Source organism: Anas acuta, chromosome 1, assembly GCF_963932015.1.
Source record: "Anas acuta chromosome 1, bAnaAcu1.1, whole genome shotgun sequence".
Lineage (NCBI taxonomy): Eukaryota > Metazoa > Chordata > Aves > Anseriformes > Anatidae > Anas > Anas acuta.
Window position 1 is genome coordinate 189,487,804 of NC_088979.1, and position 25,377 is coordinate 189,513,180.

Here is a 25,377-nt window from a genome sequence, read left to right on the forward strand (position 1 = left end):
AAAACCATGAAAGCCATGTGCAGCATCACCTCCCACCGCAGTCCAGCTTGTCTCCTTGTGCTGTGATGAGCCCTAGTGTGGTCCTACAACCCCCCAGAACCCCAAAATGTGCATTTCTCATGGCTCACACCCTGGACTTTGCTCTGTCAGTGCTCTCTGACTTGGCTGGACCCAAGCCAGCTCGTGGGTGGACACAACACCTACCCCTGGCTTCCCAACCCTGTCACAGGAATGAGGCACGGGAAGGGGTCCCCAGAGCACACTGGCACAGCTCTCACACGGGTCTCAGCTGCTCTGTGCACGATTCGTAAGGTAAACTGCAAAGGCAAAGTAAATGCAACTTGTTTTATTTGAAGTTGGAATAAATTACAACTGGAAAGCATAATTTATTGCTTTATAAATTGTCTGCTCTCAAAAAGGCATTAATATCAAACAGAAACGAAACAAAGACACATTCGATTAGCAGTTCAGTTCTCTCAAGCTGTATGAACGACTCAGTAGGGTGATTTCACTCCATATACAACTGAAATCTGATCATAGGCTCATAAACTTGGCTTTGACATGCATTATGACGATTCTGACATACTGAGGGGCCTGTGGACGTGTTTGTTCGTTTGCTTTAGGATATCATTTTTATTGCAATTTTCCCTAAACGTACACCATCGAATACCCAGTCCTTCATTCCTCACTTAAACACAGATCCCACTGGTTTTAAAAAAAATCCTTTCACGATTCTTATGTTTTTTGACTCCTGCAAAAGGAGGGCTTCCAAATCTAAAACACAAAATAGTCTGGTCCCAAAACTAAGAGAAAAACAAACTTTTCCTAGGTTAAAATACTGAAATCCCACGCACAGAAAATGCTTGCTTCCATTTTGAAGACTCTAGAAAAAAAATAAATCCCAGCATTATCTGCACGAGCTGATGTGGATATTTACTATTTTTATTGTATGGTTACTCTGTGATTGAGACTGGTGTGAGTTTTGCTCAACGCCTTACTTCTTCAGGATGCAGACCCAGCCAAGCCCAGTCTGCCCTGAGTGCTGGGGCATGAGAGGCTGCCCTGGGAGGCTGCACACACCCAGCACTACACCACGTCCATACTGAGAGTGGGATCTGCCTAGCTCCTGCTAGATGCACCATTTAGGAGAGCCACAACGTTGCCTCCTTGGCTTCCCAGGGAGCCACAGCTCCTGGAAGCCAGAAAGAGAATGGACACTGATGGCTAACTCTCCTTGTACCAAGAAAAAGGATTCCACCGAGGCATCCTGCCCTGCTCCGGCCCTCTCTGGGAGCACTGCAACAGCCCCGTGCTCCCTCGATGCTGGCTGCAGAAGAGCATCAACCTGAGCAATTCCCCGAGCAGGGAGCCTGCACCTCTGCTCTTGCTTCCCTGGCCATGTCCAAAGCAGCACAAAGTGAGCTGTCCTCAATCACACCAGAGGCAAAACTCTCTAGAAACGGAACCAGAGGCTCCTGTCTCAATCAGCATTTGGAACAAGCCAGACGTTTGCAGAGCAAATCTCCAGGGCAGCTTCTCTTCAAACCACGAAACTGACTTTAAGAAGAATGAATCACCGGCATGGAAAATCCTTCTAAAACTGGCTTGGTATTACTCAGGCAAATCCTATTTAGGGAAGGGTTTTATTTTCCTATCAGTGCTCTCATGTTCTTTTCATGCCTGCAAACAGCAGAGCGGGACGCTGGGTTATTTTACACCCTATTACTGAATGGGGACAGCCAAGTCTATCACTGGATCCAAAAAACACATAGCAAACTCAAAGAAAAATACTATCACATTGATTCTAGTGCAATTCCAGTTTCCATTAAAATTTCATCAGTCATGATGTACATTTTATGCAGAACTTCATTAAAAAACAAACACCACCAACAACAAAAACTGTCTCCTAAGCAGTGCCCTCAGAAGTTTTTTTTTTTTTGTTTTTGTTGGGCCAGAACAGATGGCAGCTGGATCTCTGCGAGGCAATAAAGCAGATTTTGAGGTGCTGTGCACACCAGTAACAGCTCCCAACCAGTCAAGTGCCGTGGTGCTGAGCTTCAGTGGGAGGCTGGGAGCTGTAACTGGGAGCTATGCCCAACTGGGCCGATCGTTCGGTGCCCCTCAGTGTCCTCCTCATTCGGGGACGGGACAACCCTGCTTTAGCTCCCAGCCACACGGTAAAGTGCATAACAGTCGTTCCCCTTCCTCCACCTCAGCTCCTGCTTCGGGAGGATCTTGTGGAGAAGTGGTTTTGTGGCCGGGTTGTGCTAGCACAAAGGTATGCACAAAGGCAAGGGCAGGCACACGGCGCACACCTGATGCGAGAAACATAACTCAGAAACACGCAGAGCTTAAAATCATCAGTCATCTCCTTCATGAACAGATTCTTGGCTGACTTCTTCTTTCCTCAGCAGTTACAAATTTGTCTTTGAAGATGAGAGGGCGGAAAGCTAGCCTTCAGGGGGAGGGACAAGCAGAGACACTCGCAGATTAAAACGCACACACAAGTCATCCACCACACCGCTGACCTGTGCTTTGTGCTTCACCTGTACTTTGCAGCACAACACCTTATTATTTGAACCTTAATTCCTCATCCCTTTCAGAGGTTCCCAGGAGCACTCCTTTCCGTGTCAGTGAGATGTCCTAGGGCACTCTGCAGAGAAAACTAATGAGAGCTGTCACCAGAACAAGTACAGGGTTGCATTCAAGCCACAGACTCCAGAGCAGCAGGACAGGGACCAGACTTATTCCAGGTTCTGGTGCAAGAGCCACAGGGGAACAGCCAAAGCAGCAAGTCTAGCACGCACAGTGAGAAGGAAGACAGCCTACTCTGAGATGTGGCTCCTGCTCTCCTATCTTTATTTCCACTGGGTTTGGCCTCCAGCAAGGCACTCAGGCCAGCTCTGAGGTCTCAGGGAGTTTCAGTTCAGAGCCCTCACGACTGACTGGGGACACCGCAGTAGCTGGCACAACCTGGGAGCAAACCTGGAAGCAGAGCTGTAACCGCTGTGCTCTCTTGCTTGCCCACGGGGAGCACGGTGCTCACCCACTCTAACAAAACATGGCAGGCAGCAATTAGTGGTTATAAAATGTTCTAGCTTTTCACAGCCCTTTGTAAGTGCCTGAGAATTCAATGTAGGGTTAGAAACCACCGTTCTCTCCTGCAGTTCTTCCATCACAAAGTGTCTCAGTGTCTACGCTGCAATTTTACCAACGGAGGAGCTGGGTCAGAGTTCCAGTGGCTGGATCAGGCCCCTGAAGCAGACGAAAGACTTAGTCAAGCCAAACAGTCTCCTGATGCCAGGCTCAGTGCTACATCCCCTCCCCAAGAGGTTATGAACAGAATACAAATAATTCCCCAAAATATCTGATGCATCACCAAGGGCAAAGAGCCTCCGACGCTGTGCACAACAGCATCAAGTACAGCACCTGTATGTTACATATTCAGCTCCATCCCTCTTTCCCTTGTCACAAGGGCAGTCGGTTGCTCAGACAATCACCTTCTGGTCAGCCTCTTACGTTATTTCCTAAGGAAACGCGGGTAAAGGTGTGTATGCGACTCAGTAGTAGAACAGGAGTTTTGTTTTACACGGGCTGAAAGAATGCTTCTTATACCCAAGTGAGACTTTTGCATGCACTCACCCAGAAGCTGCCTCTGCCGTGCTCCATGCCTGAGCTTCATGCCAGGTTCGCCCTGCGTAGCAGGCATATCATACGCACACAGTGACCTGGTACAAGAGCACATTCTGCAGGCCAGGTCTCAGGCCAAAACTCACCTACAAGACCTAAGAGTGTTCGTAGCTCTTTGCAGTGAATTGAGCTTTCACTAGGAATTAACATAAGCTGTGAGGACTAATCTCATACTCTGTGCACTTGCTTATTTTCTTTTCACAGTTCCACCGCGTTCTTCCTTAATACTAAAATGCTGAAGTCTTACGTAGCATTCAGAGCATTATTTTTTGCTGGCTGTGTTTCTCTATGCTCTAAGCCTCTAGCACAATGCATGCAAAGGATAATGTCTGAACTTGTAATGCTTTTAACTAAAAAAATACTTTTAAAAACATAAAACATAAATTATTTATTCCTCTTTGTCCATTTTTTTAAGCACTGAGTCTTCTCCCAGCATTTTACACAGTTCGTTCAGTCTCTGCTGCATTTTGGGAATTCCTGCAAGCTGGGACTCCAGTCTCTGTTTCTCCTCACTCAGCGACAGACGGACGGCCGTGTTCAGCTGCTCGAAGCGCCAGCCTCCTTGTCCATCAAACTGCAGCAAGTGACTGTGGTACTTCCTGCGTCAGAAATCAGAACATCAGTAATTTTGCACACACGTTTTTGCACGCAGTCTGGGTGTCTGTGTCTGTTTTCAGTGGCATCTCTCAGGAAGATGAGTGTTGTCCAGTCCTGGATCACTGGTAAGACTTTCACAAGCTTTTCAGTGACTCATAAACCCAGGGCGCTCTCCTGTGAGGGGTCTGGGTTTTCAAAGCCTGTCACCAGGACTTCCCTAGGCCTTCACCTCCAGTGACATTACAGATATCTGATCGTAAACCCTGACCAACACTCCTCCCAGCTGCAGTCTGTTGCACGCACAAATAATACCTTCTCTTCAGTGTGCCCCAGTTAATTTTATTTACTTAACTTTCCAAGAGATGTTACGCTGCTTTAGCTGAAAATGCATTCAGGCACGATGCACCTGATGCTACTGATAAAAGCAGCTTCTTCAAATTACACCCCAGTTTGTTCCCCTTCATTTTATAAGGTTGGGTAAATAAACCTCCAGTCCTAAAATACTGCAAGGAGCCAAACTAAAGTCTGTGTAAGAGTCACAGATCTTTTGTGTGTCAGGGTGTGTGCACTAAAAATATTCAAAGGTGTACGTGTGTGTGGAGTTTGCCAAGACCTGACAGGACATTTATCAGGAGGTGCAAGAGTTCCCTCAGAGCTGCTGTTATGGCAGTGTAATTTATCACTATAAATTATAGAAGATGAAACACGTCACAAAACAGTGATTAGAAATTCCATCCGGGGAATGTGACAGTTTAATAAACTCAACAGCTTATGACATGAGGCTCAAAAGAGAGGCTTACATTCACCATTTCTTTCATATTATTCTTTGTGACACAAAATGCTTAAACCGTCCCTCTATTTTTTCACCCATAAAAAATAAAATAAAATAAAATCAGGAAGCTAAGATAGATGACTGAGACATCTAATTGCTGTGGTATAGGAAGGTAGCCAGTATTTTGAATAAAAGAGCAAACAGTTCCTGGTATAATCTTAAGGAGAAAGCAGCATGTGGCCCTGATCTTTGTCTATACAGTGCAGTCCCTACGGAAGCATACCTGATGAAAGGCATTTGATGTTTATTTCTGAATACTCAGCACTTGTTTTTTACTTCTCCAGAACAAAGCCATTACATCCCATCTATCCACCTGCTTTTATCAATTCTTGATCCCCATAAATTCCCCATAAATTACCAGATTTCTGATAATTTCATTAATACTGTGAAGGCTACAAACCTTCCTGAACAGTATTAATACTAAAAAACAAGAAATGTCCATGGAAAACTGAACTCAAAGGTCTTTCTCACAAGCTCTTTTGCAGAATTTCCCTCTGCATCATCACTATTTGTAGGTGCGATACGCTTAAATACCAATATTAGCAGTGGTTTGAACTAACGCCAACTTCAAAAAATTTTAAATTAAAAAACCTTTTATTTTTAAGTATAGTTTAAATCATTTTAAAAATAGGTGTCTATATGATTTTATTTTTCCTATCAGAACACCGATTTTTTCTTAAAATTCAGGTTCTGACCCAATTTTGTCATCAGCTTAAAAAAGCAAACAACCTGACTCTAATAGAGACCAAGGACTTCAGAACAAATAGTCTCTGCTAATGTCAGCTGACACCATCTTATCTCCTTTTGCCCTTTAAGTATTGGTTGTTTTATGTATTCACTAACTGTATTTATTTCCTTTGAGGGACTTGTCCATAATTAGCATCACCTCACTAGAATGATTTTTCTCAGAATTCTAGTGTTTGTTGTTTTGTTTTTTTTTAACTAGACAATCAAACTTTGAAAGCGCATGGGCCCTACAGATACAGGACATGACGGAAGTTATGTCATATTTTTGACACAGTTTTTATATGACATAGTTTTAATATGGATGCATCGATTCCTGTGAAAGAACAAAGTGTAGGTGTTTCACTTGCCATGTTCCCCATCTTCTCCCAAGCATTCCCCCAGACAGCTCATGGATCTCGTCATCTTTATAGAATAATCTGATGAGAGGTATTGTGGCTGTGGTGTAGTAATTAATTGCCCCTTAGCTACCTGCATGTTGCTATTTATAGTTAATAACTGCCACACGTTTAAAAAAAATGAGAGGGAGGAATAAGTATGTGTCAAAGAATGAAATAAATCAATGTTAAATGCATTTACATTGCTATTATTTTAGACAGGTTATCTTAAAAAGTGCAGTAGCTATTGATTAAACAACTGTCCTAGTTCATAGAACAAAGGCCAATCTACGTCTGCAGAAGGCTAAAAGCGAGGACCATGACAAATTCCTGGACATACTTACCAAAGAGAAGGTCTGTGTGTTATAGACAGCAGGGATATCCCAGCGGCTTTCGCAGCTTGGAATATTTTTCCTTCAACATCAATGCTTACCGCGCTTGTGCATTCATCCAGCAGTGCATATTTTGGCCTTGCAAAAGTAAATAAAGAATGTAAGTCATCTACGTTTTGGACAATATTCCCACATACGATGTTTAATTGAGAGGACAAGAAGAAGGCTTTTTACAAGCCAGCTGCCCCTCATTTGCAGCTGGAAGCTGCCTAGCACCAACTCCGAGTTCCCAAGCATTTTTTAGGTGCAGACGTGGCTTCCAGGAAAAATGGGTTTTATTTCCTGGTCCCTGTGAGCACACAGTGATCTAACTGCTGTGCCCCAGTCTGACCTGGTGTTATTTTGTTCTGTCAACAAGGCATGCTGTAACTATAGGCAACTCAGAAAGTTTCTGTTCACTGCTGGGTATGGACTGGGCCGCCTCTGCAGGGTTTGCAGTCTCCAAAATTAAAAAAAACAATGTGGAGCTTGGCTTTCCAACTCCCGTAGCCTCTAGAGCAGTCATCAGACTGCTGCAATATTTGTAGGACAGATGTTGGGAAGGCATTTGTGCCCGATTAGATGCAGAAAAGAACATGCAGAAAATGTAACGCTACATTTCCAAAAGCAAATCTTAATTAAGAAGCATTGCCCAAACTAAAAGCAGAGTTTATATGAATAAATGACAAGGTCTGCAGTCCTACGCAGCAGTCTAGCAGTAGAGCACATTGCGTGGAGATCTCCCTCTACTACTGCTCAAACTATTGCAGCAAACCTCCAAAACTCTTCCTCGTTTTCAAATATTATTTAAATAACAAACCCAAATGCTTACTTATGATAAAACATGCGAGCCATGCCCATCCTTTGTTTTTCTCCTCCTGATAAGACATCTTTCCAGTCCATGATGGCATCCCAGCCTTACAAAAAATGCAAACAAAACATGTCAGGACAATGTGAGCTGATGAAGGAAATACACCTTTACTTGCAACATCTCTGCAATCCCCAACCAAAATCATAAAGAGCACTTCCATTGCAGGAGAAACCTTCAGGGTTCTGGATCACTTCAGAAATACTTCAGTGCCTTTCCACTACCACTCAATTGGAAAAATGTCACAAATACTACGCCAGCTTTGAAAGAGGAATTTAATTTTCTCTATCATATGTTTACTGTCAAAAAACTCCACTTAACCATCTCTGTGAAGAATCATCTCTGACCTGTGTGTAACTAACCATTTCTCTGCCATGTTTGCTTTAGGGAACCATTTGCTATACCTCCTTGAAAGGAAAGTAGATTTGCGTGGAAATTTAAAAACAAGTTCAGCATGGAGAGAGAAAAAAAATCCATAAACAGCAGCATCAGATGACAATGTTTAGTGCCTGACTCCTCTCACTGCTGTGAGTCAGCAAACTGGAGAGAAGCACAGATGCAGACCCAGGGCTGCATTCTGTGTGCCCAGACAAGCAGCTAATGCACAAACCCGTGCATGCAGACAGGAGGCTTTTACATACAAACTTCCTGCTACCTTGTATTTAGAAGTGACTCACGGCTGTATAGCACTGGGTGTTATTATTTAATATTCTGCAGGCCTCCAGCTGACTTTTATCTTATCACTGTCAGCTGCATGCAGCAGGATGGGGATGTGTTGTTGTATCTGCAGTCTTACAGGGGGCTTGTGAATTATAAAGTAGTGTCAGGATTTTTTTATAAATGTGTACATAGATTTAAAAAGCACATGTGTACATCAGAAATACGTCACCTTTACTGATCCTACAGTGTCTCCTTAGTTTCCTTTCATTCTTGCTTAAGGATCCCAGTGCTTCCCAGCAGCTGGCTCCCAGCAGAGAGGGAGCTGTGTAATGCTCAACTGGATCGCCACCCAGATCAGCTCTGGGACTGGGGACAGATGCACACAAGCTGTTTCTGATGATCAGTCCCAGCACTGGGACCACGCAGAAATAAAGCTGCGGCGCTGCCCCACCAACACCTGTAGGTTCCCAAAAAGATTACAAAATGCCTGGAGCCCTCACAAAAGCCACAGAAACAGCTACACTTCTGAAGGTGACAAGCGAACTGCTGTTTATGTTTGCTGATGTTAAAGCTGAGAATATCGATGATCTCCAGGGCTGAGTTGTGATGGGAGCTCTGCATCTGAGCTAGGCTGTGTGTGGGTGTGCTCGTGTGCCCATGGAAGCGGCGCCTGTGCTCAGATCAGCTGCTTTATGAGTAATGGACAGAGAGAGAAGGAGGTTCATGAAAGGGCTGCAAAATGGGAAGGAAACCATAGAATCACAGAAGCATTAAGGTTGGAAAAGCCCTCCAAGATCCTCTGGTCCAACCATCACCCTGCTGCCAATGTCTCCCACTAAACCACGTCCCGAAGCCAGCAAATTCATTCTCTGATTTTCCTGAAGGGGTGAGATCTAGCCTAAGCTCACCAGGATACAGCATTTCTGGGGTCACTTCAACTTATATTCTGACTTAATATTAGCATCTTGCCTCCTGCTACCTCGCTCCCTCCCTCAACTTCCCTGCTCACCCCTTGGAACGTCTTAAACAATAGACAAGGAAGGATCCACTTTCACATCATCCCTTTGCCATTTCAAAAATTATTTTCTAATGTCTGAGCTATTTCCTCTGAACACTTAAGGCAATCTCACTCCCAATAAACTAACTTCCTACTGTGCATTAACCATAATGCATCTGCTTGTTTCTCTTTCCTTGCTGCTGGCATGGAGCAGGTCACGAAAGGACCTTAGCGTTCCAAAACCATCAGCCAAGTCAGGGGCTTTCAGCACCTACAGCTAGAGCCATTTTACAAATAAAGAGAAGAAATGGCTTGTCCATGATCGCAGCACAAAACTCTCAGAGGTACCAGCATAATCCTGGCTTTCAGAGCCCAAATTCCTCACCAGGCTCCTTGGTACACACAGCCTTTGACTGCACATGATACGATGCAGATGCGGTGAACAATAGATGCCACAGAAATGCCTTCTGCAGCCAGGAAGACAAATAACACACGCAGTGTGCTGGGGCAGAGTACTGGTGACAGAAACACACACAGCTGTCAGTAGAAATTAGCGATAGCCTCATGACAGCAGCAGCTTGTTTTCTTGCAGGGTTTCTTTTACAATTCTTTTTCCTAAGTTTTCTGAAGGAAAAACAAACAAAAAAAAGCTAAATTTGACTTTAAAAATAGGATTACATCTGGGGTCTGTAGCGCTATGCATCCTGCATCCTTGTCCATCCTTGCACTTACATGCCAGACAAAATCCGGATGCCAAAAAAAAAGGAAGAAGTTAAAAAGCTCCTTTTCCCAATTTATCATTTTCCAATGCAGCTCATCAGACATGGGCTGGAGGATGGTAGCAAGACAGGAGAGAGGCCACAGCAGCAAACTACAGCCAGGGAGCCCACTTCTGCCTGTCTGAATTTAAGAAGAGATTGGACTGTGCACTTAGTCACATGGTCTGAACTTTTGGGTAGACCTGTGCAGTGTCAAGAGTTGGACTTGATGATCCTTAAGGGTCCCTTCCAACTCAGGATATTCTATGATTCTATGATTCTGATGAACAAAGAGATGATCAATGGTATGAGGCCCAGCTCAGCGTGGCACTGCAGGGATTTGTGGCTCTTTCAGAGCCACTGGAAAAGCCAGCAGAGCACGCCAGAGTTGCTGTCCGTGGCATTAACAAAAGCAAATCCAGGGCTGAAATGATCAGATGGAAAAATCTCAGCGAGAGGAAATGTGCTTGTCGGTGTGCTTATATGTGGCTTAGCATAATGGCTCCCTGGACAAGATCCAGAGAAATGACAAATGTGCAAAATAATGAGGAATAATTATAATCTGGGGTGCTGAGAAACCATAAACAGGTCGAACCCGTTCAGTAATGTCATCAGCCCTGAGCGGGCAGGCCTGGTCCTGCATCCAGCAAGCTGCTACATGCGCTCACGGCTTCCCCCATGTGACAGGCTGCCACGAGCCTACGGCTCCAGCGCTGTTGACACTTGCTAAATATATGCAGATTTTCACAGCAGGTCAAAAAAGATATTTTATGGATACCTACTGTACATCTCCGTAGTATTCTTCAGACTTCTGGATGTGCCTTTTCTTCACCCATGCTGCATATAACCTTGTTTTCCTCATTTTGCTAGCAACTTTGCAGGTATTGATGGGGCACCTTACTGAATGCATTACTGAATGGCATTAATATCATGCACGCAAGTTTCTTTGGGATGACTCACTGCACCGATTACAATACAAGGTAATCTTAAATCATCAGCATCACTCCGCTCAAGCTTCTGCCAAGTTTTCTAGTATTTTACATGAGGACAAAGTTAAGGAGTGCAGACAGGCTGGAGGGCAAAGGTAGGCAGGGGTATGGCATTCCTCTAAACGCCACTGTGGGATTTTGCAGGAAGAGCATCCTGGCCCCTGCTGCAAGGGGGGCTGCTGCCACGGGAATTACACCAGATTTATGTAGGGCTTGGGCTCAGCAATGTCAGGAGTGGTGCTGCTGTGGGGGTGGCACTGTCAGTGGGGTTTTTGCTTGGTTTGGTTTTGGTATATTCAGCTGCTACAGATTAAAAAAGGTTTCATAAGGGTAACACTGAAGATAAATGCCAAATTGGCCTCTTTATTCTTCTGACTATTCTACTTCTAATTGGGTCAAGCCTTATTGCTGCAAAAAAATGGGAATTTATGCCATTGGCAGCGAGAATAATATCAGGCTTTTTTTTTTGGCTATTTTACCCTTGGATTTTGGTGACCCTTCAACTGATGCAATGTGCAAATAACTCAGCCAAAGACAATGAAGTCACTCCAGGACAAACACATTCAGAGCCAGAGCTGTGTAATGCTGGCTCCATCTGCCTTTTCCTAACTGCCCACAGGGAGCAGACTTGCACAAAACTGTACAGCGTGGTATTATATGTGTGTGGCATTCGTGGTCAATTAAAGCAACGGGGCCGTGCCCTGCGGACCTACTGTCTGGTAGAGGCACAGCACTGCAGGGGATAGGTGAAAGGGGAAGAGACAGAAAGGCTACGGAGGTGAAGAGGATCTAAAGAAAAAGGATTGAGGAATTATGTTTTGTTTCTGTAACTAGATGGTTGATAGACAGCTCCGTTCTTGGATCAGTTTACGGAAACTGGTTGAAAACAGCATTGATATATTGCATATATACCCAAGAATACGGATAACTAAAATTGGTTTTGTTGCTGGCTTTTTTTTTTTTCTTTCTTCCAGATGCTGCACATTCACAAAATGTGCACAATACATAAACAGAAACTCACTGGGAATTTTTCAGCAAAACTTTTTCCTATTGGGAAGCATTGTTTTTTTGTCAACCATCAAAGCAGTTTGCCAAAAAAAAAAAAAGAGAGAGAGAGAGAAAGACGATTTGGGGTAAATCCTTTGTTCTGCAAGCTTTACATAGGACTTTTCATTATTTTGCAAACAAAACATTCAATTTCTAATAGAAATAATTTTAGTTTAAAAATCTAATTTTAAGTAAAAGACGGAAATAAAAAAATAATTAAAATAAAATATTCAGCTCTGTATAAACAAAAAAAAAAAAATCAATTGTTTACTCTCAAGAAAAGTTTCTCTGGCTTGCTAGTTCAAAACCCTGAATACAAGCCTTTGACCCAGACTGGGAGAGCTCTGAAGAATACATAAGTATATGAAATCCATGTAACGTGTCGAATCATATGTCACAGATTTCCTGTCTCTCCTCCCTTTGCACTGCAAATGCCCATGGAGAAAAGTGACTAAGTAGGTGTATTATGGTCTTAAAAACTTCCTGGTATGTGGTAATCTCTCCCTCTGTTTTCCGGCTTTGCCCACTTGTGTGGTTTTAGATTGCAGTCTAAGAAAGTTTTTATAACATTTGTTTCTGCCAACTTTTGCACAGTGCTCCCTTATCCTGACTGCAGCTTTGATACAGTACCAATGAACATTAACACTGTCCTCTTTATAGATTGCTTCCTAAGTCTCACTTGTGCAGTTAGACAAGCAGAAGAGCAAGAATGGGGTCAGCAATAAGACAGGATTACTGTCCTTAGGCATAGAAGGTGGAGCAAGACTGATCCAAACCTGGGTTTTGAGCTTGGCAGCTCAGAATACCAACCCAAGGCACTGGCATCTGAGAGGTGGAGCACAGTAACTGCCCCATCATCGCTTACATGCTCCAGATGCAGGGTTATAAACCACTGTGATGTGCCTTCAGAGACCACTGGGGATATGGTTTTGGCTGCTGAGGACCACGTGCTGCTCAGTATGCCTACAAGTACCAACAGGCCATGAACGCACACTTCGCCGTGGCTTCCTGCCACTTACATCTTAACTGCCTCTCCTCGTCCAGCTCCCCATGCCAGCACATCTGCTCATTCTGCAATCTGTACACCCCACGTAGAGAAGTGAATGACTCAGGGATACTAACTAATAGCTCTAATGTCAGTGCAGTGAGTACAGGCCTTCTCTGCAATTATTCCAATCACTGTGTTTAGTTCCCTGCCCCTTTCTTCAATCCCTGTGTCACAGTATCAGACTTGAATAACAACATGAATTAGCACCATGACAGATTTTTATGTTCTACTGTATCTTGAGGGTCAACAGTCATTATTACTTTCTTAACTAAGAAGCATTAACCCACGACAAGATAAGAGTCTATCAACAGGGCTGTGAGGTGGAGAACTATCTGTAGTCATACAATTGCTGCTGTAAATGATTACTACTCCCCACTCTAAAATGCAGTACACCTTCTGCCTTTTGAACAGAACAAGAGGCTGCCATGCAGGAATGGGAATTTAGACATTGCCTTGGGACTCTCAGTGGCTGAGGCACTACTCAGTTGTCACAATGACCCTGAGAGACTCCAAGCACACACGTTACAAGGCAATGCAACCAAATGACTCTCTCAAAAAGGAGCACTGATGATTGGCAGAGTACATCATTGGCAGGGTTCATCCAGCACTTCCAATGCCACCTCCCTGGAGGGGTTTGGAGAGCCTCCTTCTTCCCTCTAAATGGTACCAACTTTGTCCTGTTTTAAAAGTGTAATACTGGGGGTGAGGGGATTCAAACTAGATACTAGTGGCTGCTGTTGTGAACAACAGGAAGAAAATTAATGCTGTGCTGAGGGAAAGAAAAGCCATGAAAAGCTTCAGCAGAAGCCTTTAGCATTTCAACTTTTACTGTACCAGTGTATTTACACTGTCTCCTCTTTTGCGCAGTTGGTGTAGTCAGTGACACTACAAGGTTTTAGGACACAACATTTTCTACAAATATGAAGGGAGATCTCATAATACCATGAAAGGACTGGACTTTACAACAGAACAAGAACATTCAGCTGGGCATGTATTTGCTGCAGAGGAGAGGAGCAATTTAGCTCCTCTCCCTCCATTAGCAGCAACATGAAGTTGTGCAGCTCCCACAAACACAGGTCTGGATCCAGTTTTGCGTGTTCAATAAGTAAAAGTCAGTCTCACTAACACACACACACAAATAAGGGATTTTGGGAAGCTTTTTACAAAAATAAGCAGTTTACCTCCTTCTCTTTGAACTATGTGGTACAGATGAACCATTTGCAGGATACACTCCAGATCCTGATCCTGGTAGCCTTTCTCATGCATGTCTTCCACGGAGTCTGGATAGATGACCTGATCACGTAGCGTTCCAATGGACATGTAGGGCCTGTGAAACAATACAGAGAAACTGGTAATGCAGAGCTGGCTCCAGGTGAGTGCATCTTGCTGACAATCTGTGAGCACAGTATAATGCTTTAAGCACCTAAAACTGGATTTATCTGTGGGTGCATCGTGGGTGAATGTCTTCCTAAACTTACCTTAGGGACAACACATTGTTTACACAACAGCAGATTACAACATAGCAACATGGGTATTACTACCACGAAAACAAAACGACAGAATAAACATCTACCTCAGAGCCCTTTTTGAAGGTTTTTACTTGCAATCAGGAGCTTCTTCTGAACCTCCACATTCCCTGACCTGGCAATCTCATCTGTCTTACTAAGATAAGCTGTCTCCACTTTGGAGCCAGGGCCCCAGTGACAGCCCAGTCCCTGGGCAATGGGCAGTTTTCGCGTTTTGGGCTGTGCACAGCCCCTGGTACAGCCCAGGCCGGAAAAATTCTCCTAGTCTCTAAACAAAGTCATCCTGAAGAACAGTTTTACAGCTATTTAGATGGTATCAGGCCAACCAGGCTAGGATAGCACAGGCACCCTAAGACACCAGCTGCCTCCCACCCATATATGACACCACTTGGTGAGCCTCGCTCAGAGGCCAACAGAGCACATGCAGGACCTCTGACACAGCCTTTGTAGTTTTCATTATTTCCTAATTACTGAGGGAAAGAAATACACAAATGCCAACAATAAGTGTGAAAACAGCCCTATCTATTTCAAGTGATCCAAATCCAGCTTCAGTTTCCAAAGGCCAGGCCTGTTTGCACAAAACGTAAAGGCCCCGTGTTGGTAGTTCCCGTTTTGACCTGCCCCATCCCGTCACAAACACGGTCAGTGACTGTGGCACCATGCTGGACCATGTCACCATGTATCAACCATGTTGGTGCAGTGAGTGGCCTGGATACTTTGTGAGGACTCGCTACAAATCCTGGAGCTGATGTGCCTGAAGCAGTTGAGGTACTTCAGGGCAAAATTTGGGCTAGCCTAGGGAACTCTAATGCCTCCTGACAAAATGTTGGTATACATACTCTGAGGGATCATTTTAGCAATCAGGCCAAGGACTGCTGGCCCTGGCAGCAAGATGAGGTGGCACAGCAGAAGATTGCCCTTGCAGCTTCAATCAGCACTGAAAAGCAGTGGGCTGGAGATCATGGCAATGAGCTGTACAGGCAGCTCCGTCAGCCCTGAAGGAAAGGGCTCAGATGTCCACAGTCCTGTGAAGTCACCTGAGCTCCACGTGCTGATACCAACTGGCTTGTAGAGTGGTTAGCCAGAGTATATAAAGAGCCTGAGACATGGGTATCTGACCATCTCTTCTCCTACAGTGTTCCAAGGATTTCTTGTGAAGGACAACTATTCATCCTGTCTCGGAAGCTGGAAACACTCCAGGAATGATTTGTAGGGTTTTGAGTTAAGAGGGGAAGGTCAGAGCTGAAGAACAGCCAGGCTTAAGACCCCATCCTGCTTTTGGTACCAGGAGTTAAACTAATTCCCTCGAGGTGCATCTGCCAAAATAACACTCGTCTTACTAAAGCTGTGGTGCCTGGAGATGACGACACAGAGGAGGAGATTGGGCCAGCAACGAGGAATCTTTCAGGCAGCTTGCTCTTGCCACAGAGAACAGAGATTGTTGTTTGTGCTGCAGACACAGTCTGTACCCACCTGTAGTCATGCTGCTTCCACCACCAGCTGGCTGAGGGTGGGAAGAGCAGGGAATCTGAACTGCTCGCAGACATATGATCATGTCTCTGCTGCAGGCAGGATGGAGCAAAACCAGAACCACAAGTCAGGTACTAGCGCTGGTGCTCCTCTTTGCTCTGTCTGTTCTGCTTTGGGGTTAGTGGGCTGCTGTACGAACACCAAGAGCAGTGAACCATTTGTATTAATGGAGACACTGCAAGACCTTAACTATAAACATGTAATTTCATGAAGTAACAGTACAATACTTTTCCACAGTGCTGTCCAAAAAAATCAACAAAAGTCTTTACTTATTGCACAGAATCCCAGATTCATTATTGTATGCAGAAATACGCATATGGAGAAATCACTTCATTTGCTCCAGACTGCTGCCATCTCTGGGACAGAAGACAGCAACTCCACCTCGGCTCAGAAAAGTTTAGATGAAGGATGTGCATAAGGCTGTGTAATTTATGTGAAGCTGCAGGAGAGAGCAAGGAGGACAGAGTTACCTGTCATATAATTTGTCTGGGGATTAATACCTTACCCTGGTGAAGTATGATCCTATAATGGCTAGCAGCTGAGATTTAACCTCCAACACAAGCAGGAAGGCAGTGCTCAGAAGCACCACACTAGGACACTCGCTCCCGTGCTGTTTATTGAGTCAGCAGCACCGCTTCCTGGTACAACTGGATTTTCCTTGTGGCCTCCCATCTAAACGCACCAGTACTACCAGGATCACTTCTCCCCATCTAGTCTGTAAAACTGAAAGAAAAGCCCAGCCTGCAGTGGAATAGCAAAATCCATCAATTACTAACTAAGTAAAAGAAAAATGGTTTGTGGCTATGGGTCTGTCCCTGGAAGTGGGAGAGCAAGCTCTGCTTCCCCCATCTCAGAGGGAGCCACTCACATCCCTGAGGGCACAATTCATCTTGCTTGGCATCTAGTTCAGGGCTGCGACTCTTGACAACAAAGAGAGGCAGCTCTGCGGTTGATTTATCCCAATTATTTTAGGGTGGGGATGAATTTCATCCTGGGATTGTCTTTCTCCCTCAGTGGGGAGACAGTGCCCAGACAACTAGCTTAGGTAACTACGTCTAGTTGGATGAGGTTAATCTCATACCAAACCCAACTTCCCTGCCCATAACTTGAAGACAATAATCTCCTTACCTACCCATGGATGCCACAAAGACACCAAAGCCTGTTAAAAGTCAGATGTTATTATAATCGACTCTACACATGTGTGATAGCTACACATTAGGTAGCAGAAGTCTAAGAAACTGGATACAGAAGGAGTGAAGTCTTGTCTTTGCTGGTAAGCTCCTTGTTAAAATATTGTCTTCATTAAATTTTTAGCAGTTCAAACAACAAAACCAGTCTTTTTGTCCTGAAGTTCTCCTCCAGTTTAATCACTGTTCATAATTGATTCCTTACAAAGTCTTCCCTTTCAGACAGTGTCTGGGTATCCAGCTCAAAGAAAGCATTCTTTAGACTCCAAAAGGCACTTCTGTGCTGTGTGGGGTGATGTCTTTGACAGTAATAGCTCTGCAATTGCTATCTTTCTTTGCTCTCTGACAAGAGAGCTGGTTTTGAGAGAGGATTTAAGCCCAGTAACTCTTTTTTATAACTTTGGTGTCAAAAGTTCAGAAAGCTGAGAAAATGTACAGATTTTTTCCTGGTTTTCTGGAATTTCAAGGTATTTATTGGAAGAGGCAATTCTAGATCCTACAAACGGACCTTCTTTAGCCAGTTTGATGGTTTTATTGCATCAAAAGTACCAGTTTGGTACACTTAAATTCCTAGTAACAAGCTGTCATTCCCAAGGGTTAGGAATTCTCCCTTGGAGCACAGGCTTGAAAGAAAGATAATCCCAACACACACTGCAATCTGAAGCCTGTAGTGTGAACGATTCCCCAGTGTCCCCTTAACACATGACATTGTGTATGACACTGGCAAAATACTAGAGAAATATAATAGGGAGGATGGAGATGTATTCAAAAGTATTTTGGTCTTCTACACAATATAAACTCTACTGACAAAACTTCTAACCTGTTCTGACATCCATAATGCTTTAAAGAATTATAGTAACTAATCAATATACACTTTGAAAGTCTATAAAGCAATCTGAATGGGTCCCAGACCTAATTATAAGCACCCTGAAATAAATAAGGGACTGAAAATACATCTCAATTAAGTGGCTGGCGTCAGAAGTTAAGGGATTAGTCCAATGTAAGTGCCCAAGGAACTGCTTCCAGGTACAGCCTGATGATCCTATCTTCCTTGGCACAGACCTTGATTAACATTTTCTCCATGGAAGGTGAAGTCTAAAAACATGAGGCTTGTGATTCTGGAACCCATCTCCATGTCACTAAATCAAGACCTAATTTGCCATTTTTGCCAAGTCTGTTTGCAGTTATTACTGCCCTGTTATTCTCACAGATGGGCAAAGTTATGTTGCAAAAGCTCTATCCTCTAGAAAACAACATGTAATACAGCTATAAATTCTTGGCTGACCTATCTTTTAAGTTTCTGTCTCTGTCTGACAAGGTCCCTCCTTAACATACCCAAGGAGGAGAGAGAAAGGGAAGCACTACTCCTGAGATTCTCCATTTCAGCTTGGATTTTCAAAGCAGATTGGGATGGTTTCAGAGTGCAGAGTAACACCCTTGACACCTAAAGTAAAACACACTCCAAATGTAGGCATACCTATTCAAGAAGATAACACTGGAGCCCAAGCTCCAGCCACGGAGATGCTTTCCTAGGAAACCTGAAAGATTGTGATGAGTCTGTGCTTGCACTGAAGGATCTTCAATCCAGAAAGCTAAGGGCACAGCTCACAGATATGCCCAAATGCTCTTGAAATCCCCAGAAGGTCCACTACAGCAGGGACAGTGAAAGAAACAGTTTTAAGTTCAACACAAACCACAGTGGCTACTAGAGATGCAAGACAAGGGGGTGTATATCAAGCTAACAGTTAGCAAACCTCTTCCAAGAGCTGGGTTCAGGCTAAGTTCTCAGTTTGCAGGGAATCATTTTCCCATTTTTCTAGGCTAGCATCCAGGCTGAAGAGGAGTCAAAGACAGGGCACCTTCTCATCTTCCCAATGAAGCAAGGAAATTGCTTCTAAGAGGCAGCAATCATGTGTCCAAAGAGAAAATTATTGGAAAGAGCCTAATTATATACTACAATGGTCAGAGGCTGCGACTGGAAAGAGGGAGACTTTAGTACCAACCCCCATGAGAAACATCATCTACGTTGTTCCTTTTGTGTTCAGTGCTCTTTAATATGAAATGCAGTAAATGTCCCACTCCTTCAGTAGCGTTGTAAAAGCAAATTAAAGAGGGTTCTAACCTTATTTAGGTGCCTGCTCTCAGGAGAGGGCTCATCATAGATGAAGGGGTTTAATATTTAGCTCTCAGCTCGGCACCTAAATGTCCCTAAGAGGCAGGAGTTCATACATTTATCTTCAGAGATTCCTATGGCTTAACTCTAGGTGGCTCTCTGTACCTACCACATAGGTTTCCTGGATAATCCTCCTGAAGCCCTAAATCTCTGACTGCCTAGGGAATCCACCTGTATTTAAAACTTCCCTTCACCTTTCTGGTGCCAAGATCCTAATTTTTAGGTGCTGTAATGCCTCAGCTGGAATCACCTCAGCAGAACTCCAGCTCTCGCCATGCTCCTGGTTTAAGTGAACTGTAAAAACTCCACACTTTCAGCAGCAGCAAAGCTTGATCAGTGGTGATGCTCAAGAAATTCCAAGTTCCACTAAGTAAAGTGATCCGGGTTCTTTGATGGCATTAATGAAACAAGCAGCAAAGAGGCAAAGACAGCATCAGCACTTTGAGAAATGAATGCTTTACAGTTGGGGTGTATCCATCTCTCACACAGAGGGTGGTATCACTAAAGAGTTAAAATAGAGAGAATAAATAATATTTAGCAAATAGGAACAAAAAGGAATAGGGTCAGCTTATTGCACTGTGTCTAGTTTAAGGGATTTTAGGGCCAGCTAAAGTTTCAGCAACCCTTCCAAAGACATAAATAATTGATCTCTCTGCAATATACTCTGCACTGAACTTTCCTCTCCACTCGCACAGAACTAACGTGAACATCCTCTAAATATTTCAAATAGATCAGTTACCAGAGCAGAGTGTAATCAGCCTATAGCCATTAACATAGTTTATGGGAAATGAAGTGCTCAGAATTAAAGTCTTAGTTTTTCAACAAAATTAGGACCAAAAAAAAAAAATCACACTAGTCACTTTGTGGCTTCCTCTGCAAAGAAGCCTTGTATACATCTTCAAGAAAATAATCTGGGAGAAAATAATAAAGAGAAAGATAAAGGAAGCCTCTAACTTAAAGCATTATTCATGCTCAGGTATCATCCCATCTGATGATTTACTTAGTCACCTTAGATCACTTACAATATAACTAGAACTGATCAGATGACATAAAAGTTTATGGTGAACAATTCATGAATTTATCTTCATGTTCAGTTCATTTGTTGCTTCTGATAGTGAGAACAGAAAGCACACAGGAACACGTGTATAATTAAAAACAAAGCCCCAGCAATTTGTACAAAATACAAACAGATATGCAGCCTGAGATAATTATACCTTCTGCAACGAATCAAATCAACCAGCTTGAGAAAGGAAGGAAAAAAATCCCCTTAAACACTCCATTTTAGCAGGCCTAGGCTTTTCATACAGGCAGTCCTGATGATAAAAGGATCAACTGGGTGCATGATCAGGAAGATCAACAAACTGAAGAAAGAACTTTAAGTTATTCTGGACAAGAGTCTGGCCTGCCAGTCCCACCAGGCATACCCCACTGAAGGGATGTTTCTGACCTTTATCACAGCAGTGTTACACAGTGAGCGAGGCAGTTTCCCTCTTTTACAAAGATCCCAGCCTTTTCATGGTTTTGCAGCTCACCGGTGACACCTTACTTCAGAGAGATCAAGTGTAGGCAGTGAAGCAGCAATAGGAGAGGCTGCCTTTGCTCAGGGTTTCTACAGTCCTTAGCTGCCCATGACTTTGCTCTCCAATCCTCTGTGCAACACTTTGCTTTACACAGGGCAGAATGTTAACACAGATTCACACCATGTATGTGGACATACAGAAAGTTCAAAACCCATTATAGCCATTTTATGAGCATTTTGTCACAGCTGACCTGGGTGGGCACTGTCTCGGGCTGCGCTGCAGATATAACTTGGCCTTCAGGCCTGTGCTGCACGGCACTTATCACTTGGCCCCAGCACAAACTTTGCTGACTAATCATAAAACAGCTGGAGGCAGCTCCTGCTTGGCACTGGCAGTTACGCCACCCACGTGTCCTTGTCTTTATCTTGAAGCGAAGCAGCGTGTTATCATGCCAACATCCCTTTGCTTGACAGGAGAAATGATAAATGGAATTGCTTACTTTTAAGAAAGTCCTATCAGAACTCCAGGGACTGTAATGCCAACGAACCCTAGCAGGGATGGGATCAGGGCAGTATGTGACTGCAAGTCCACCTGATGCTGCAGAACTCTGGGCTCCAAACACCCAGAAGGACATGGTGGTCACCGAGATGAGGAGGAAACTGGAGCTTCTCACATGTGGGAAAAGCTGAGAGAGCTGGGACTGGCCAGCCTAGAGAGGAGAAGGCTTGCACATGTTATCAACACTTATATATACCTAAAAGGAAGGTGTAAAGACAGAGCCAGGCTCTTTTCAGTGGTGCCCAGTGACAGAACAAGAGGCCATGGGCACAAACTGAACACAGGAGGTGCTGCCTGAACACCAGGAGCACTTCTGTGCTGTGCGGGTGACCAGGCACTGACACAGGCTGCCCAGAGAGGTGGTGGAGTCTCCTCCCTGGAGATATTGGAGATATCCAGCTGGATGTGGTCCTGGGTGACCTGATGGCCCTGCCTGAGCAGGGGTGTGGATGAGATGACCTCAGGAGGTCCATTCCAACCTCAACCATTCTGTGTTTCTTTGATTATCTATGCTATCAACTTATTCATTCCTATCTCCAATACGAGGAATTTTAATTAATGCCTAACAGTTTGAATGCCTTTCATACTGGGATCAACAACCAACACATTCAGTGGCGCACTGCAATAGTGAATCATCCCTCTGAGGCAGTCATTATAAAGCTCACCCAAGGATGTCTAACCTTTTGCCTAAATGAACTTAGACAAATTCTACCTTCAGTGTATGAGTTACTCGCTCTTTGTTTTACTTGTTGGGGTAGGGAGGGTTGAACATTTGTGTACAAAAGCAGCTGATGTTCTTCCCTCTGGGAAATGGGTAGTTCCTAGTGAAGTCTGCATTGTTTCCAAGAGAAGAGAGAACAGGCTCACCATGCTGAATAAAACCTACATTTGCCTCGGAAACCATGGTGAACATCCTCAGCCTGCAGGCAGGCAAACACAGGACCAGACCCTAAGGAAGGTGTCTGAACGAGCAGATCACAGAGAGGCCAGGAGAGGGCTGAAGGTCCAGTTCAGACCAAAACTGGGACACAGTTCTGAAGCCCAGGCAAAAGACAGACCCTACAGTGCATGGGAAGGACTGCCACCTTCTCCTCAAGAGAGAAGTGCGGGCTAGGTCTACTATGTGGATACTTAAAAGCACAGGACTCTGTGATGAGTGCTAAAGTAACAAGGCGAGGAAAGGCCTTCTTCCTAGGGGAGAAGATACAGTTGTTAGTAGGGCTTTCAGCTGTCCCTCACCCCAAAGGTCAGCATCTTTTCATATCAAGCTTTTTATATTAAGCAAGGTTTTTGCCCCTGTGCTTCCCAGTTGTATGCTGCCAAGCTGTCTCCCATAATTTGATAATATCAGGCATTTGAAGCATACTTTGTGATATTCCTAGGTAAAATATTATTGAAATACTATTTTTCATTCCATTCATCTATCAGAGATCCCTCACTGAACAGCTGCAATGTAGGGCATGAAGCTGGAGGGCACTGGCCAAGCTGGACACAGTAATGGCACTCCTCTGCAGGAACTAGTCAGTTTAAATGCAACCACCAGATTGCTTCCTAACATACAAGTTCATCCCTACCACTCTTAAGTTACACAATGAGCTTAGGTAACCTGTAAGTGACATTTTCCTACAGCACTGCTGTTAGAACTACGTTTTAGAAGAAAGTGAACTGTTTATTTTTAGCAAAATAAACCTAGCACAGGTTGTTTTGCTGGATAGAATCTGTAAGAGTCAGCCATGTACTTAGCTGCTATAATCTGTATCGTGACTTCATATTTATAAAATGTTTGTCAAGCTGAACCTGATAATATACTACAAAAAAAATCAAAGCCTAATTTTCCCAGTTTTTAAAAGAAGTTTCATAAACAGTCCAGCACATTGACAGATGCCTCGTAAGTGTTACAAGCAACATGTAATTACTGGTGCTGGATGTCAACTTCTGATACTCCAAATCCTATCAAAAGAAGGAGGTGGAGGCTGGAGGTATTGCAAGCTCATGCTGGCAAGAACAAGGTGTCCAAAATATGCTCTGAGAAACAGAGCAGATGATTGCCAAAGATCCTTGTGGAAATATTCCTGCAAATAGGTGTACTCACAGACAAAAGTTTAGCTCTGTAACATTGAGGAAGACACTTCAAAAGAATGTAAATGGAGGAAGTTCTGCAGATTAGTGACACTCACTCTTGTGCAGGAGCCAAAAAAAGATTTATGTGCTTAATACTGAAGCAAGACTCGGAATAGGAGGGATGTTGCTTTGACTACAAGAATGGATTTCACCTTCAGGTTGCATACACGTCATAGTATTTAATCAGCCTTGCTGCTGACAGCACTTTACATTAAACCTTTGTGTATCTGTCACTGAGGAGAAACGCGGTGAGTTACTGAATGGATCTTAATCCTCGGAATGTTTGATTTCTTTCATGGATCACAAATAAAAGGAACTTGGCTCGCACTCAGATTCAAGCGATCACATTGTGTGTTGAGTGAGCCATCTCCATGAGCCTGGAGAAGGAAGCCTCTGCGTCCAACTATACAAAAGGTGGCAGTAACAGAACCTGCTTCGACAGAAAAGACCGCCAGTAGTAAGAGGTGATACTGAAATTTCTGTAAAAAACACGAGCCTGGACTTCCCTGCTGATTCAAACCCGCCTTCATTTGTACCAAGTGTAGTGCTGGCTTCTGCGCTGCAGACAACTGCCCACTAGGAAATGGGCTGGTCTCCATATGGACCAGAAGTTGAGTACAGGTCAACACATCTTGGTTCCTCACCCACGTTTAGTCCTTTTGGAACCTCCCAGAAGCACAGCTTGCCCCAGACAACGCCCCTGTCTGAAGGGATTGATGCACCAAAACCCCAGAGCGTGTTTAAGCCCTTCACAAACATCAGTTTAGCTGTGGCCTTTTATACAAATGTTGGATTTATGCAAATACATTTTAAATCTAAACTCTAAACCCCAATGCAACAAGCTGACTAAAGCCTTCAGTCTGGGATTTCTGCAACTCTTTGCCTAATAAAAGAAAAGGCTTGTAAGCTGTGCTTTAATTAGCTAACTCTGTGTCTGGCCAGTAAGGAAGGCACCTTGCGTGTCTTGAGAGGGAGTAGCAGTTAATCCATAAAGCCATTTTCCACCTCTGACTATTAGCATAGGTGAGTCTTGTTCACAGTGTGCTATGAAAAGGTACTGTACTGATATCCCTGCAATCAGTCAGAACAGAGCAAGATAAAAACCTTCAAACTCTACAGCTGTGAGTGAGCCTTCAGTGGAAACAGAGAGGTCTCCTAGGGATCCTGCCAGGCAAAGCTTCAGCTAACCTCCAGGCAGCAAGGCAAGAACTTCTCTGTTCTACATGAGGCAAGAACGGACTCCCTCCAACCAACGTGGAGAAGCACAAACATTTCTATCTGAGTCACAGCAAGATGAAGTAGGAGAAGCTGTGCCCTGGCTGAGGGGATAGTCAAAGGGTCCTCACAGATACCAGGCAACTCATTTTAATGATGAGCAGAATAGTGTGTTAACCCACATTCACTTGCTTCATCTTAAAAAATAAAAAAAAAGAAAAAACAAAGTAGTAGCTAAAACTTTAGAATAAACCTGTATCAAAATTGTCCCGCATAACTGAAGTACATTATCATATGTTTTACGTTAACACCATCTATCACAGGCATTTTTCTCACTGTCAGATAAGTGGTGAACTTTGGAAATATGCATATTTAAAAGCGGTGCCATGAACTTGATAACAATGAGTATCACAGAGATGAAGTATGCCAAGGAGCAGATATCTGTACAGCATGACTCGAAATGATGGCAAAGTACTGAAGCAGCGAGTCAACGTGGTGGTACAACATCAACAAAATGCTGATGGGCAATGAAAGTTGCCAGTGTGGAGTTGGCATGTGCAGAGTACAGA

The 25,377-nt window shown here is 43.9% G+C and overlaps 1 protein-coding gene across 1 annotated transcript in view; it reads right to left on the reverse strand.

Moving 5' to 3' along the window:
* Nucleotides 1-331: 331 nt before the first annotated feature.
* The window catches only part of ABCD2 (ATP binding cassette subfamily D member 2), a 46,366-nt gene continuing 21,320 nt past the window's right edge, over nucleotides 332-25,377 (reverse strand). The window contains exons 7-10 of the mRNA XM_068669738.1: nucleotides 14,160-14,305; nucleotides 7,444-7,528; nucleotides 6,585-6,710; nucleotides 332-4,289 (exon numbers count right to left, since the gene is read on the reverse strand). Coding sequence (XP_068525839.1) covers nucleotides 4,079-4,289; nucleotides 6,585-6,710; nucleotides 7,444-7,528; nucleotides 14,160-14,305 — 568 coding nt within the window. The 3' untranslated portion in view covers nucleotides 332-4,078. The remainder of the gene's footprint in view (nucleotides 4,290-6,584; nucleotides 6,711-7,443; nucleotides 7,529-14,159; nucleotides 14,306-25,377) is intronic.